This window comes from Bombina bombina, chromosome 7, assembly GCF_027579735.1.
Source record: "Bombina bombina isolate aBomBom1 chromosome 7, aBomBom1.pri, whole genome shotgun sequence".
NCBI lineage: Eukaryota > Metazoa > Chordata > Amphibia > Anura > Bombinatoridae > Bombina > Bombina bombina.
Window position 1 is genome coordinate 581,204,990 of NC_069505.1, and position 14,703 is coordinate 581,219,692.

A 14,703-nucleotide genomic window follows, 5' to 3' on the forward strand; every position below is an offset into this window, starting at 1 on the left:
AAGGTGCCCTAGAGGGGGAAATGTTTGACATTGAACACCTTCTTGGTGCATGTCAAATCGCAGTAGTAACCCGTCAGCAAATAAAGAAGGATCAAGAACTATCTGTAGTGCAATGGAGTCAGGATGCACCTAACGAGGGTTTGATTACCAGTCAGAAAGAGGATCCTGTTGTGGGTAAATTTTACCTTTTTAAGGAGAATCCTATAATGTATCCAATCCAGGAGAAAGATTGCACTGAAAATGAGGACCTTAGGATCTTATTTAAGTATAAGTCTAAATTTAGTCTTAAAGATGGTTTGTTAGTTCGGACAACTAATAATGGATCTATACAGTGGGTTGTTCCTACTTCTTTTAGAGGTCTTATGCTGCAGCATGCCCATGATGCACCAATATCAGGTCATCGCGGGGAGAAAATTACTTATGAAGTATTGCGTTATTATGCATATTGACCACATATGCAGAAAGATGTTCAGACTTATTGTCAGGGGTGTTTGGTTTGTTCACAGTTTCAACCAAATTCTCCAACCCACAGGGCACCTTTACAAAAAAGAGGTATGTCTCTCCCATGGTCTGATCTACAAATTGACTTTGTAGGACCACTTACAAAGACATCACGGGGCAATCAATACATGTTAACCGTTACATGTATGTTTAGCAAATGGGTGGAGTGTCTTCCATCCCCTAATTGTAGGTCTGAAACAGCTGCTGCTTTATTAATCAATCATGTTTTCCCTAGGTTTGGACTTCGTCAGAGGATTGAGTCTGATATAGGTACTCATTTCACAAGTGAAGTGATGAAAAGAATGTGGTCTATTCTGGGTGTAAAAAGGAAATTACATATTTCCTACCGTGCTGCCTCGAGTGGTGGAGTTGAACGGTATAATCAGTCAGTTGTAAATATCCTGAAAAAGTTTGTGAAGGAATCAGGGAAAGATTGGGATATTAAGTTGCCTTTGGTGTTGATGGCTATTAGATCCACTCCTAGTACTGAAACAAAAATGTCTCCTTTTGAACTAATGACAGGTAGAAGGATGGTACTTCCACAGCATTTGTTGTATCGTACTCAGGATCAGAGTTTGATCAATGCAACAACAACCTATCATCAATATGTTGAGAATTTAAGAAAGCCTTTGCAACAAGCATTTGCTTTTGCTCAGAAAAATCTTGAGAAAGCCGCAATACGTGCTAAAACATATTATAACATGAAAACCACAAAGAAAGAATATGAGGTAAAAGATAAAGTTTATCTTTACAATTTTCTTAGAAATCAAGTTAGAGAGAAGAAGTTTCTCCCATCATGGAAAGGGCCGTATGTCATTATTGACAAACTTTCACCTGTGGCATACAAGATTTTGATTCCCACAAGTGGGAAGTCAATAGAAAAGTGGGTGCACATTAACCAATTGCGTGCCTGTCACCCTAGGTCAAAGTTAAAACTAGAGGGGGAGAATAATCCATATATAGAAGAATAATCACTATGATTATTAAAATGGTTTCTTTAGGATAAAGGTGTATATTTTGTACTGAATATGTTTTTTTTTCCCCCTATTACAGATAAATATCACCTTCCAGTTGGGTTTGGATTGATGAGATCCAGGATGTTGGCAGTCATCTGGACCATCCTGTTCCTGTGCCAGGGTGTCTCGGTTGAGATTCATGTACAGCCTGTAATAGAACCTGGTCCATCTTCTGGGATCATGCTTGAGGAATCACCTGGTTTCCCGATTACCAACCGGAAAGTTTTCTCCCAAAAGATATTTATCAGTCTGGATCCTAAGGTTACTATCGAAAAATATTTTGATGTTTCCAAAGTTGAATCACCAGAAATTAAGTCTTGGTATCAAGAACATGTTAAAAGGATCCAGTCTACTACTAAGGAAATGTTGGAGCAGTTGCAGAAGTCTTTTCCTGGTGGATCTTACAATGTGCAATCACGTACCAAACGTTCACCTGGAGTTACTGCTGGACTAGTTGCAACATCTGTCATCGGGTTTTCAGCTGTTACTGCCGCGGCTGTGTCTAATTCAATTTGCATCAGTAATTTGAATCATGAAATGTCAATTTTTCGTGAACAGATGGCAACCATGATGGAGGTTTTAAAGAAACAAAAGGAAAGTTTGTCAGATATGATAGAGATTGTTAATGATACTGTTGTGACCACTAATTTGCATTCAGGTCTTTCCATCCGAGCTATAAAGGTCCAATATAAGCACAAACTAATTCAGAATGAACTGTTAAGTTTTTTTTGGACCCAGTGGTGTATTTTACAGGTAACTGGTTACAAGAGATCCAAAGTCGAATTGAGAGTCTTGTTGAGGGACATATTCCATTATATTTTGTCACTAAGGACTTTATGGAAAGGATGTTGATGAAATGCAAATAAACATTGCTTTTGATGCTGGTTCTGCTTTGCCACTTTACATTGATCCCAAAAACATGGAACTTTGTTTTCTCATAAAGGTGCCACATATACCATGTAATGATATTTATCAACTGAAAACTGTACATAATGTGGGTACTTGGAGATGGAATTGTGGGTTAACGATTGTATGGTATAAGAATTTCAAGAGGGGAAGATACCCTCCTCCTCTTAGTCTTCGGATGGTTGACCATAATAATCGCCCATATAAGACAGTGATCTAGACTAATCTCATCCATCCTAGGCGGGGTAAGATAGTCTAGATGAGGGGGAATATGTCATGAATTTTTCATGACAGAACAGACTCCATGTTGTTTTCTTGTTTTAAGCTTAACCAGGGCTCAGCTATTATTACATTGAATTTTGTTTTCCTCAGTCTTGCTGACTGAGAAGTTTCATATCAATATGTTTTTCATTATTCAAGGTAGTTTACTTGCTTAGACCCCAGCTAGTCGCTTATTTCTGTAAATAAGTGCAGTTTATAACCTTGATTGTAGTTTAGGAATGTTGGGGTAAACATAAATATAATAAGTATTTTTCTAATATTTTTACCCTATATGCGAGAGCCATCTACTGTTAGAACAAAAATATTACATCTAATTAATTTTATGTTAATTATTAAAATATTATAATTAATGACTCCTCCTAGATGAGAGAATGGGAATATATAGGGTCTAGCCCAATGGGAGGGGGTCGTTTTCCTGGGTTTTTGGAACTGGTCACATAATTTATGGAGTTGGTAATTTGCTAATCAACTACAGAGGTCCGAGATTATTGGATTATAACTGCTGAGGCTAGTTTAGCCGATTCGGACAGACCTACGACCTGACAGTTTGATTCCTGTCTGCAAAGAGGGAATTTATTTACTTTGGTGATGAAAGAAAGTCACTTTAGATGTTAATATCATTAAGATTTACATTTTACATTTATGTAAAATACCTTTTTCTATTTAATCAGGTAAATTAATTAATTGTTTTATAGCTTTGTGTTTTCTTTATAAAAATTCCTACCACCTGGTCTTATTTGTCGACAATAACACCGGGTGAATCAGGAATTAGTATAGATTATCATCTGACGGTTTGTCATAATTATTAATTTACCTGATTCTCCGCAATTACCTTAGAGGGTTTATAATGAAATATTTGGTTCCTATCATCATGCCAATGTTTGTGTTATTTTGAAAATATGACTTAATCATCTTTATAGTTTAATCTCTGTATTATTCTGTTTTCCTTGCTATTTGGAGTTATGTTATCGCGTTAGTGATTATTATAGAACTGTAGTTTATATCTCTGTAATATTTTGATTGCTTAAGTTTCTATTAAATGCTAATTATTAATAACAAAATACTTTAATAAAGCTAATTTTTGTTATTCATCTGGTGTCGGTATAATTAATAGACTGATAGCAACTAAAAGGATTCAGATTTGTTTATTACCTTTCATAACTTATAGAAAAATGTGTAATTTAAAATTGCACCATTTCACATAATATACTTTTATATTTATAGATAAAGGTAATATTCATAACAGTGTGTATATATATATATATATATATATATATATATATATATATATATATATATATATATATATATATATATACACACACACACACACATATATACATACACACACATACTGTACATAACTAGTATAACCATAGCTAAGTTTACATTATGTATATATTTACACATTTTTAAGAATTATTTTTGGAATTAACTAACTGAATGAATGACAGAACTGAGATAATACTTCCAAATGACAGATGAAGGGTGAGTGCAAACTTTTGAGCTGGAAACAGAGAGGCAGAAAGTGGGGAAAATAATTATGTTTAATAGGACCAAAAGACTTTCAAGTTACCTCTCCAGTTCAGAATTTTTCAAAACTACTTATGATCATGGACAGACATTGGAGTCATAAATTAATAGTGATAGTTAGAGAACAGTTATGCAAATTGGATCAAACACCTCTCTAAAAGACAGCTTCCCCAAAGTGTTGTCTAAGAAAAAAACAGTAATAAGCTAAAAACTTATGTATAGAGAGGGTGCCTAATAGGCTAAAGATATCAACACTTTCTAATATTTCAAATATTTATTAAAAGTATAACAATAAAATAAATTATGGGACGTCTCCCTATAAAACACAGTCGACTAAATAATCAGGCGTAATATAAAACATGTGTAGTATCCACAATGCTTAGCATCCACAATGCGTGTTAAGATGTAACAGGCTAGCATCTTTATTTTTGGATGCTAGCCTGTTGCATCTTAACACGCATCTCTGAACAGCCCGCCAGATGGGAGGAGTTAAAAATACAATCTACGTAAGTTGTGCAGTACTACGCAACGTACGTAGGGAGATTGTAATTTAACTCCTCCTCCTCCGTTGGTTTTCACTGATGTCCAGCCAGGTCGTGACACCATCAGAGAAGATTAATTCCTGCTTGATGGTGTCAAGGACCACCAACATCTTCTCGTGGACCACCAGTGGTCCATGGACCACTGGTTGGCGACCGCTGATATAGACACATGTATATGTACACAATGTGATACAGTAATGAGATCTGATTATACCTACAGATATAAGATAAAGACATGTATATGTACACAGTGTGATACAGTAATGAGATCTGATTATACCTACAGATATAAGATACAGACGCATGTATATGTACACAATGTAATAAAGTAATGAAATCTGATTATACCTACAGATATAAGATAAAGACACATGTATATGTACACAATGTGATACAGTAATGAGATCTGATTATACCTACAGATATAAGATAAAGACATGTATATGTACACAGTGTGATAAAGTAATGAGATCTGATTATACCTACAGATATAAGATACAGACGCATGTATATGTACACAATGTGATACAGTAATGAGATCTGATTATACCTACAGATATAAGATACAGACACATGTATATGTACACAGTGTGATACAGTAATGAGATCTGATTATACCTACAGATATAAGATACAGACGCATGTATATGTACACAATGTGATACAGTAATGAGATCTGATTATACCTACAGATATAAGATACAGACGCATGTATATGTACACAATGTGATACAGTAATGAGATCTGATTATACCTACAGATATAAGATACAGACGCATGTATATGTACACAATGTGATACAGTAATGAGATCTGATTATACCTACAGATATAAGATAAAGACATGTATATGTACACAATGTGATAATGTAATGAGATCTGATTATACCTACAGATATACGATAAAGAAGCAGGTATATGTATACAGTGTGATAAAGTAATGAGATCTGATTATACCTACAGATATAAGATACAGAGACATGTATATGTACACAGTGTGAAAGTAATGAGATCTGATTATACCTACAGATATAGGATAAAGACACATGTATATGTACACAGTGTGATAAAGTAATGAGATCTGATTATACCTACAGATATAAAATAAAGACACATGTATATGTACACAGTGTGATAATGTAATGAGATCTGATTATAACTACAGATATAAGATAAAGACACATGTATATGTACATAATGTGATACAGTAATGAGATCTGATTATACCTACAGATATAAGATAAAGACATGTATATGTACACAGTGTGATAAAGTAATGAGATCTGATTATACCTACAGATATACGATAAAGAAGCAGGTATATGTACACAATGTGATACAGTAATGAGATCTGATTATACCTACAGATATAAGATAAAGACACATGTATATGTACACAATGTGATAATGTAATGAGATCTGATTATACCTACAGATATAAGATAAAGACACATGTATATGTACACAATGTGATACAGTAATGAGATCTGATTATACCTACAGATATAAGATAAAGACACATGTATATGTACACAGTGTGATAATGTAATAAGATCTGATTATACCTACAGATATAAGATAAAGACACATGTATATGTACACAGTGTGATAATATAATGAGATCTGATTATACCTACAGATATAAGGTAAAGACACATGTATATGTACACAATGTGATAAAGTAATGAGATCTGATTATACCTACAGATATAAGATAAAGACACATGTATATGTACACGATGTGATACAGTAATGAGATCTGATTATACCTACAGATATAAGATAAAGACACATGTATATGTACACAATGTGATAAAGTAATGACATCTGATTAGACCTACAGATATAAGATAAAGACACATGTATATGTACACACAGGGCTGCCACTAGAAATTTTGGGGCCCCTAACAACCATTGATCAGCCCCCCCCCCCCCCCTCCTTTGACATGTGCAATTTTTGACCAAGTGACTAAAATGTATATGAACTTCTATTTAAACTTGGAAATGTTGTAAAGGTAGTAACATACAAACACACAGACACACTCATACACTGAAACACACACACACACACACATAAGGATTCACATATAGACACTCTAGCAGACACGCAAAAGAAACACACTCAGACAAAAACACCCAAACAGACACTCAGCACTTGTTTACATTGACCTGACAAGTAATGAGGTAAACTACAGTTTTGACAAAAAAAAAGGAGATTTAGAAAACAAAATATGGAGTTCTGATTATCTTTTTGTAAAGGAAGATGCCAACTAAATGATGACAACAGCATGCAGTGGTTGAAAGGAAGGGCCCTGAACTGCCTAAACAATAATTTAAAGGTTAAATGGTGGATTGGTGACTTCCGGAAAGGTCTTGTTAGTCTCAAAGTCTGTAGAAAGATGTGAATAATCAGTAGTAAGGTCAAAATGTCCTAAAAAAGGAACAGACAATGGACACACACACAAACTTAGACTTGCACATACACCCAAGGAAACACCAACAGAGACAGCCTCAGAAAACACACAAAGACATACACACACACACACAGAGACACCCACAGAAAACACACAAAGGCATACACACACACACACACAGAGACAACCACATAAAACACAGAAAGACATACATACACACACCCTCACTGAGACACCTACAGAAAACACACACCCTCACAGAGACATCCACAGAAAACACATACATACATACATACACACACCCTCACAGAGACATCCACAGAAAACACAGACATACACACCCACCCTCACAGAGGCATCCAGAGAAAATACACAAAGACAAACATACACACATCCTCACAGAGACACCCATAGAAAAAGCTCAAAGACATATGCACACACCCTCACAGACATCCACAGAAAATGCACAAAGACATACACACCCACCCTCACAGAATTTTTTTTACATACACACTCAGAGACACAAACAAAATCACAAAAACAAACACAGACACCCACAAAAACACTCACAGGAGGAAACATTTATGCACCTTGCATCCCCTAAATCAACAGTGTGTGACATGCATGATAAAAAAAAATGCAGAAATTAAGAGATCACTTTTTAAAGAATCATATTTGTAAATGTGCAAACAAAAATAATTCTGTGAATTCAAAATTGTACATTAATGATCTGGGTATATGGCTAGATGAAGAAAAGTACTTTTAAAAGGTTGACATATGTTTGTTTGTTTTTTCCCCATTTTCCCCAACCAAGAGCACCACTTCAAATATAGTGTACAAATGTTCCCATCTGTCAGCTGTACTTGCTGTACTCTATATGGTCTTGGTGGAACCATAAGCCGTGGTACTCATACCATTAGATCTGGTTAAATGCAGGATTTATGCTTGTTGGTATGTATTTCAAAATGAAGTCAGCTGTAGTGTAAACTGAACAGTTTTAAGTTAACCCGTCTCATTTCAAACACTAAGCAATCTTAGTCTGAGAGTATAACATTTTATGCAGATGTAAAAATCTTAGATAAAATGCCTCCTTGCATCTGGAAAGTCCTTGCATAAAGGGTCAGTAAACTGGAATGTGATATATATATATATATATATATATATAAATATAAATGCATATCTGCCAAAAGGGCACCTACCATTTGTGTATTGAGGAGGAAACATTTCTGCATGGTTTTAAATATTGAATTTCTACAGCATTGTCAAATAATCATAAATACACTGCTGCAAAAAAATGTGTTTTTATGAACCCCTGGCCCCACCATACAACTACTACCACACTGAAGTTACAATCCGAAATTGCACAAAGAAATAAAAAACATTTACTAAGTAAGTCCTCCTCTGCAAATGAAAGTGATCTGGCGTCTGACTCAGGCACACACTGTACAAACAAAGTGCCAAGTCTGTCTCACACTGTGCATAGTGGTTTAGTGCACAATCAGAAATCCTCTCAAATGCCAATACTTTACTCCTTGTAATAACATTTCCCATACTCAATTAGCACTCTGCTGTAGTACCCACTGGTGGCTGCCAAAATTAAAAAAAAAAAAATTATATTTTTTTTTAGTTCTTGCATCATGGGGCCCCCCTGGCCCATTGGGCCCCTGACAGGAGTCACCCCTGTCACCCCCTGATGGAGGCCCTGTACAGTACACACTATGATAAAGTAATGAGATCTGATTATGCCTACAAGCTCAACCCATTGTATTAGGTTGTGGCTTCAAAACACAAAATCAGCTATTTCATATACACAAATAAGCCTTAAAAAAGCAAATCTCATACATTTTATACTCTGCAGCAGGTAAAAAAAGTAATTGGAAACATATTAAGGAAAAATATTTACAGTATACTGTCCCATTAAGAGCCGGACCATTTTTGGTTCAGAGCCTGGGTTGCACTTGCTGATTGGTTAGTTATATTTAGCCACCAATAAGCAAGGGCAACTCAGGTTTTTAACTAAAAATGGGCCGGCTCTTAAATATACATTTCTGCTTTTCAAATAAAGATACCAAACGAAGGAAGAAAAATTGATAATAGGAGTAAATTAGAAAGTTTCTTAAAATTGCTGCTCTGTCTGAATAATGAAATAAAACAATTGGGTTTAGTGTCCTTTTAACCCTTCAGAAGTAAAGATGGAAACCTGGTATAATGAAAACAAAGTGAACACCTTTCTGTTGCGTGTATCCAGGAGGTCTCATACACAGGCAGAGTCGGCCATCCACAGCCAGACGCAGGAGACTATTGGCAGCTCTGTACGTGTCGCTACGAGAGGCCTTCGCCGTCTTATAACCACGCTTGTCTGCCCAGGCTGAAAATGAAAAGAAAATGAATAAATTCAAATTTCTCGAAATCTCTCTGATCTAGCGAGATTATCTAAAAAGACTAATTAGTACTGAAAGGTCCCTCAACGAATTTTCGAAATGCAACATTTCAGCTAAAATTGGAATTCACATGGATGCATTTCACTTTTAAATAAAAGCAATTTTGTAATATACTTGTATTAGCAAATATGCTTCTAATAAAAGTTATAGCTGTTTCAAAAGTGTATTTAAGTATGCACCGTGCACCAGCATTTTAAAAACAGCAGCTTGTACCATTTGGTAATGACTCAATTTGTTAATTGCTGACATGATGCAAGCCCCACTGGTGCTCCGAGCAGCTGCTGTATTTAAAATGCTGGTGCATTGAGAAGATCTAGCTATGCTTCACGTGCAGAGGAAAACGCTAACACTAAAACAGGGATAACTTTTACTAGAAGCATTTTTGCCAATACACGTATATTGCAAATATCTTTCTATTCAAAGATGTAATTCATTTATGTGCATTTAAATTTTGACCGGAATGTCCCTTTAAGAGCAGTTTATCTCGCTATGTCGGGTTCTGAATATAAAGGAGACACAAAGACATTGCAATATAATGATTTCAATCATTTTTTTTTAATTATTCTCTATTTTTTTCTTGGCCCTAACATTTTATCTTGGCTTGTGCAGATGACGCTATCAGTTCCCTAGAGCTGTCATTAAAGGGATATGAAACGCCCCCAAAAATGTATTTTGTGGTTCAGAAACAACATACAAATTATAATAAAAGCTTCCAGTTTACTTATATGATCAAATTTACTTCATTCCCATGATATTCTGTGTTGGAGAGATGCCTACGTGGGGGTCTGGAGCACTTACATCCTTGCATTTCAATAAAAGATACCAAGAGAACGACAAAATGTGATAATAGAAGTAAAATTGGAAAGTTGTTTAAAATTGCATTTTGTATCTGAATAATAAAAGAAAAAAAATGTGCTGGGTACCATAATGTGCTATTTAGAAAACATTGTGCTCACTCACGTGGAGTTACTTATGAGAGGGCAGTGATTGGCTAAAATGCAAATCTGTAAAAGCACTGAGATAAGGGGCAGTCTGCAGAGGCTTAGATACAAGGTAATCACAGAGGTAAAAAGTGTATTAATATATCTGAGATAAGGAGCAGTCTGCAGAGGCTTAGATACAAGGTAATCACAGAGGTAAAAATTATATTAATATAACTGAGATAAGGAGCAGTCTGCAGAGGCTTAGACACAAGATAATCACAGAGGTAAAATGTATATTAATATAACTGAGATAAGGAGCAGTCTGCAGAGGCTTAGATACAAGGTAATCACAGAGGTAAAAAGATATTAATATAACTGAGATAAGGAGCAGTCTGCAGAGGCTTAGACACAAGGTAATCACAGAGGTAAAAAGTGTATTTATATAACGTGTTGGTTATTCAAAACCGGGGGATGGCTAATAAAGGGATTATCTATCTTTTTAAAGGGATGGTACAACTTACACTAATTGCGCATCAGAAGAAGTGAATTGGCTGCTCCGCTAACAGTAAACAGTGAATAAACGGCAAAAAATAACTCACTACTTCTGATGCACAATTAGCGTAAGTTGTAGCGCATGCGCATTTCAATACGATGACAGCGTTCAGAGCACGGGAGCGTGGAGATAGATATTTACATGGGGCGCATGGTGAGGCTCTGATTGGCTCAAACAGATGCCACGCAAAGAAGAAGATTTAAAAAAAAAACAAAAAAACGTTGAGGCTGAATTCAACAAGGTATTGTTGCTGGAATAAAAGTAAAATGATTCAGTGTAATGATGAATAGGTTACGAGAGAAGCAGATCGATATGCTAGTTAGGATAAGACCTTTACAGATATGTTGAGCAGTTTGTCAGAATTTGCCATCCCTTTAAACAATAAAAAGTCTGGAGTAGACTGTCCCTTTAATGAAGCGTGCTGAATGCCCGATACAAGAAAAAAACGAACATAATAAAATATGTTCAGAAACTAGTTCATATTTAATTTGACTGTAAAAGTAATCATTTTATTTAACCAGGACATAACTGAACTTACACATGGTTACATAAATAAAACTTTATTATTATGAACAGTTCCTTTGTCTTCTTGTTAAACAATTGTAAAATAACTCACCCTCACAGATCCCCCACGCCGTCCAGCCTTCCTTTAGCTCAGCAGGCAGAGAGAGTTTGAGGAGTTGGGGCACGGGTATGCGGCAGGAGAGGTACCCAACAGAGGTATAGGGCTCTTGAATTTGTGCTATGGGGTGAATACCAGAAAGGATCTGTTGGCAAGAGAGAGACAGGTTAAAGGGACAGTAAAGTCATAATTAGACATTCATGATTTAGACCGAGCATACAATTTTAAACAACTTTCCATTTTACTTATATTATGTAATTTGCTTCCTTCTCTTGTTATCCTTTGTTGAAAGGTTTATCTAGGTAAGCTCTGAATCAGCAAAGAACTTACGGCTAGATTACGAGTTTTGCGTTATGAGTAAAAAGCAGCGTTAAGGCTCATAATGCTGCTTTTTCACTACTGCTGCTATTACGAGTCTTGTAGATACAGCTGTCCCACACACTTTTTTTGGCCTTACCGCAAATCAACTTACGCAAATTGCGTATAGTCTTTTTTTTTTTATGGGACTTCTATAGCGCCGGTATTACGAGTTTGTCCTGGGAGGCCAAAAAGTGAGCGGTACACCCTATCCCGTCAAGATTCGTACCGCATTTTAAAGTCAGTAGTTATGAGTTTTACATAAAACTCATAACTAAAGTGCTAAAAAGTACACTAAACACCCATAAACTACCTATTAACCCCTAAACCGAGGGCTTCCTGCATCGTAAGCACTAAAATAAAATTATTAACCTCTAATCTGCCGCTCCGGACATCGCCACCACTATAATAAACATATTAACCCCTAAACCGCCGCACTCCTGACTTGCAAATACTAGTTAAATATTATTAACCCCTAATCTGCTGTCCCTAACATCACCGCCACCTATCTACATTTATTAACCCCTAATCTGAAGCCCCCAACGTCGCCGCCACCATACTAAATTTATTAACCCCTAAATCTAAGTCTAACCCTAACACCCCCTAACTTAAAGGGACACTGAACCCAAAATTTTTCTTTCATGATTCAGATAGAGCATGAAATTTTAAGCAACTTTCTAATTTACTTCTATTATCAAATGTAATTCGTTCTCTTGCTATCTTTATTTGAAAAAGAAGGCATCTCAGCTAAGGAGCCAGCAAATGTTTGCTTCAGGACCATGGACAGCACTTGTTTATTGGTAATTTAGTTTCCCCTTAGGAATCAATGGGGCTGGGTTACTGAGCTTTAGGCTGCTTTATTGCAGGTGTTAGGCTTTTTTTCAGCCGGCTCTCCCCATTGATGTCTATGGGGAAATCGTGCACGAGCATGTAAAACCAGCTCACCGCTGACTTAAGCGGCGCTGGTATTGGAGTGCGGTATGGAGCACAATTTTGCTCTACGCTCACTTTTTGTCTTTTAACGCCGGGTTTAGAAAAATCTGTAATACCAGCGCTGTAGGGAAGTGAGCGGTGACAATAACGTGCAAGTTAGTACCGCACCCCTCATACCGCAAAACTCGTAATCTAGCCGTTAGTTAAAGGGACACTGAACGCAAATTTTTTCTTTCATGATTCCGATAGAGCATGCAATTTTAAGCAACTTTCTAATTTACTCCTATTATCAAATTTTCTTCGTTCTCTTGCTATCTTTATTTGAAAAAGAAGGCATCTAAGCTTTTTTGTTCGTTCAGAACTCTGGACAGCACTTTTTTTATTGATGGATGAATTTATCCACCAATCCGCAGGGACAACCCAGGTTGTTCACCAAATATGGGCCGGCATCTAAACTTACATTCTTGCATTTCAAATAAAGATACCAAGAGAATAAAGAAAATTTGATAATAGGAGTAAATTAGAAAGTTGCTTAAAATTTCATGCTCTATCTAAATAACGAAAGAAAAAATTTGGGTTCAGTGTCCCTTTAATAAACATGTGCTCCCCACCCCACAGTCGTATTCCAGTATACATGCCTGCTGCTGTCGGTCTATAAGTGACGGGAAAATCAGGCCAGGACAGTCGCACAGCCGCACAGATGGAGTCAGGAAATACGTCTGGAAGTATTTGGTGTGTCCTGGGGTCCGTGAAACGCTGACAATCTTCTTCCCGACGAGTCCGTTAATTACAGATGACTTACCCACATTGGGGAACCCTGCGGAGAGAGGGTGGACATGTGGTGAAGAAAAGAGATTGATATGGTGAATGGGGGTAAAATAAGTCATGAAAGGAGAGAGAGAGATTATGATGGAGTAGAATGGTGGGACCAATGATTTATATAAATAAATAAATATAGCTGATCTACTGAATATGATGATATCTGCTACTAGGGTTGAGTTTAAGTCCCATTGAAGGGTTTTAATCTGATGAGCGGTCTTATTTATCTAAATAGAGGAAATGTTGCAGATATGTGGAACAGCCTACCATAACAAATGGTAGGGGGGAAAAAATAAATAAATATATATATATATATATATATATACACTGCTCAAAAAAATAAAGGGAACACTTGAACAACACAATGTATCTCCAAGTCAATCACACTTCTGTGAAATCAAAGTGTCCACTTAGGAAGCAACACTGAGTGACAATCAATTTCACATGCTGTTGTGCAAATGGGATAGACAACAGGTGGAAATTATAGGCAATTAGCAAGACACCCCCAATAAAGGAGTGGTTCTGCAGGTGGTGACCACAGACCACTTCTCAGTTCCTATGCTTTCTGGCTGATGTTATGGTCACTTTTGAATGCTGGTGGTGCTTGCACTCTAGTGGTAGCATGAGACGGAGTCTACAACCCACACAAGTGGCTCAGGTAGTGCAGCTCATCCAGGATGGCACATCAGTGCGAGCTGTGGCAAGAAGGATTGCTGTGTCTGTCAGCGTAGTGTCCAGAGCATGGAGGCGCTACCAGGAGACAGGCCAGTACATCAGGAGACGTGGAGGAGGCCGTAGGAGGGCAACAACCCAGCAGCAGGACCGCTACCTCCGCCTTTGTGCAAGGAGGAACAGGAGGAGC

At 36.7% G+C, this 14,703-nt stretch overlaps 1 protein-coding gene across 2 annotated transcripts in view; it reads right to left on the reverse strand.

Moving 5' to 3' along the window:
* GNL1 (G protein nucleolar 1 (putative)) overlaps positions 1–14,703 on the reverse strand; it is a 48,256-nt gene that overhangs the window by 21,956 nt on the left and 11,597 nt on the right. For both annotated transcript variants that reach the window (XM_053722044.1, XM_053722043.1), the window contains exons 9-11: positions 13,661–13,839; positions 11,727–11,877; positions 9,421–9,561 (exon numbers count right to left, since the gene is read on the reverse strand). In XM_053722044.1, coding sequence (XP_053578019.1) covers positions 9,421–9,561; positions 11,727–11,877; positions 13,661–13,839 — 471 coding nt within the window. The remainder of the gene's footprint in view (positions 1–9,420; positions 9,562–11,726; positions 11,878–13,660; positions 13,840–14,703) is intronic.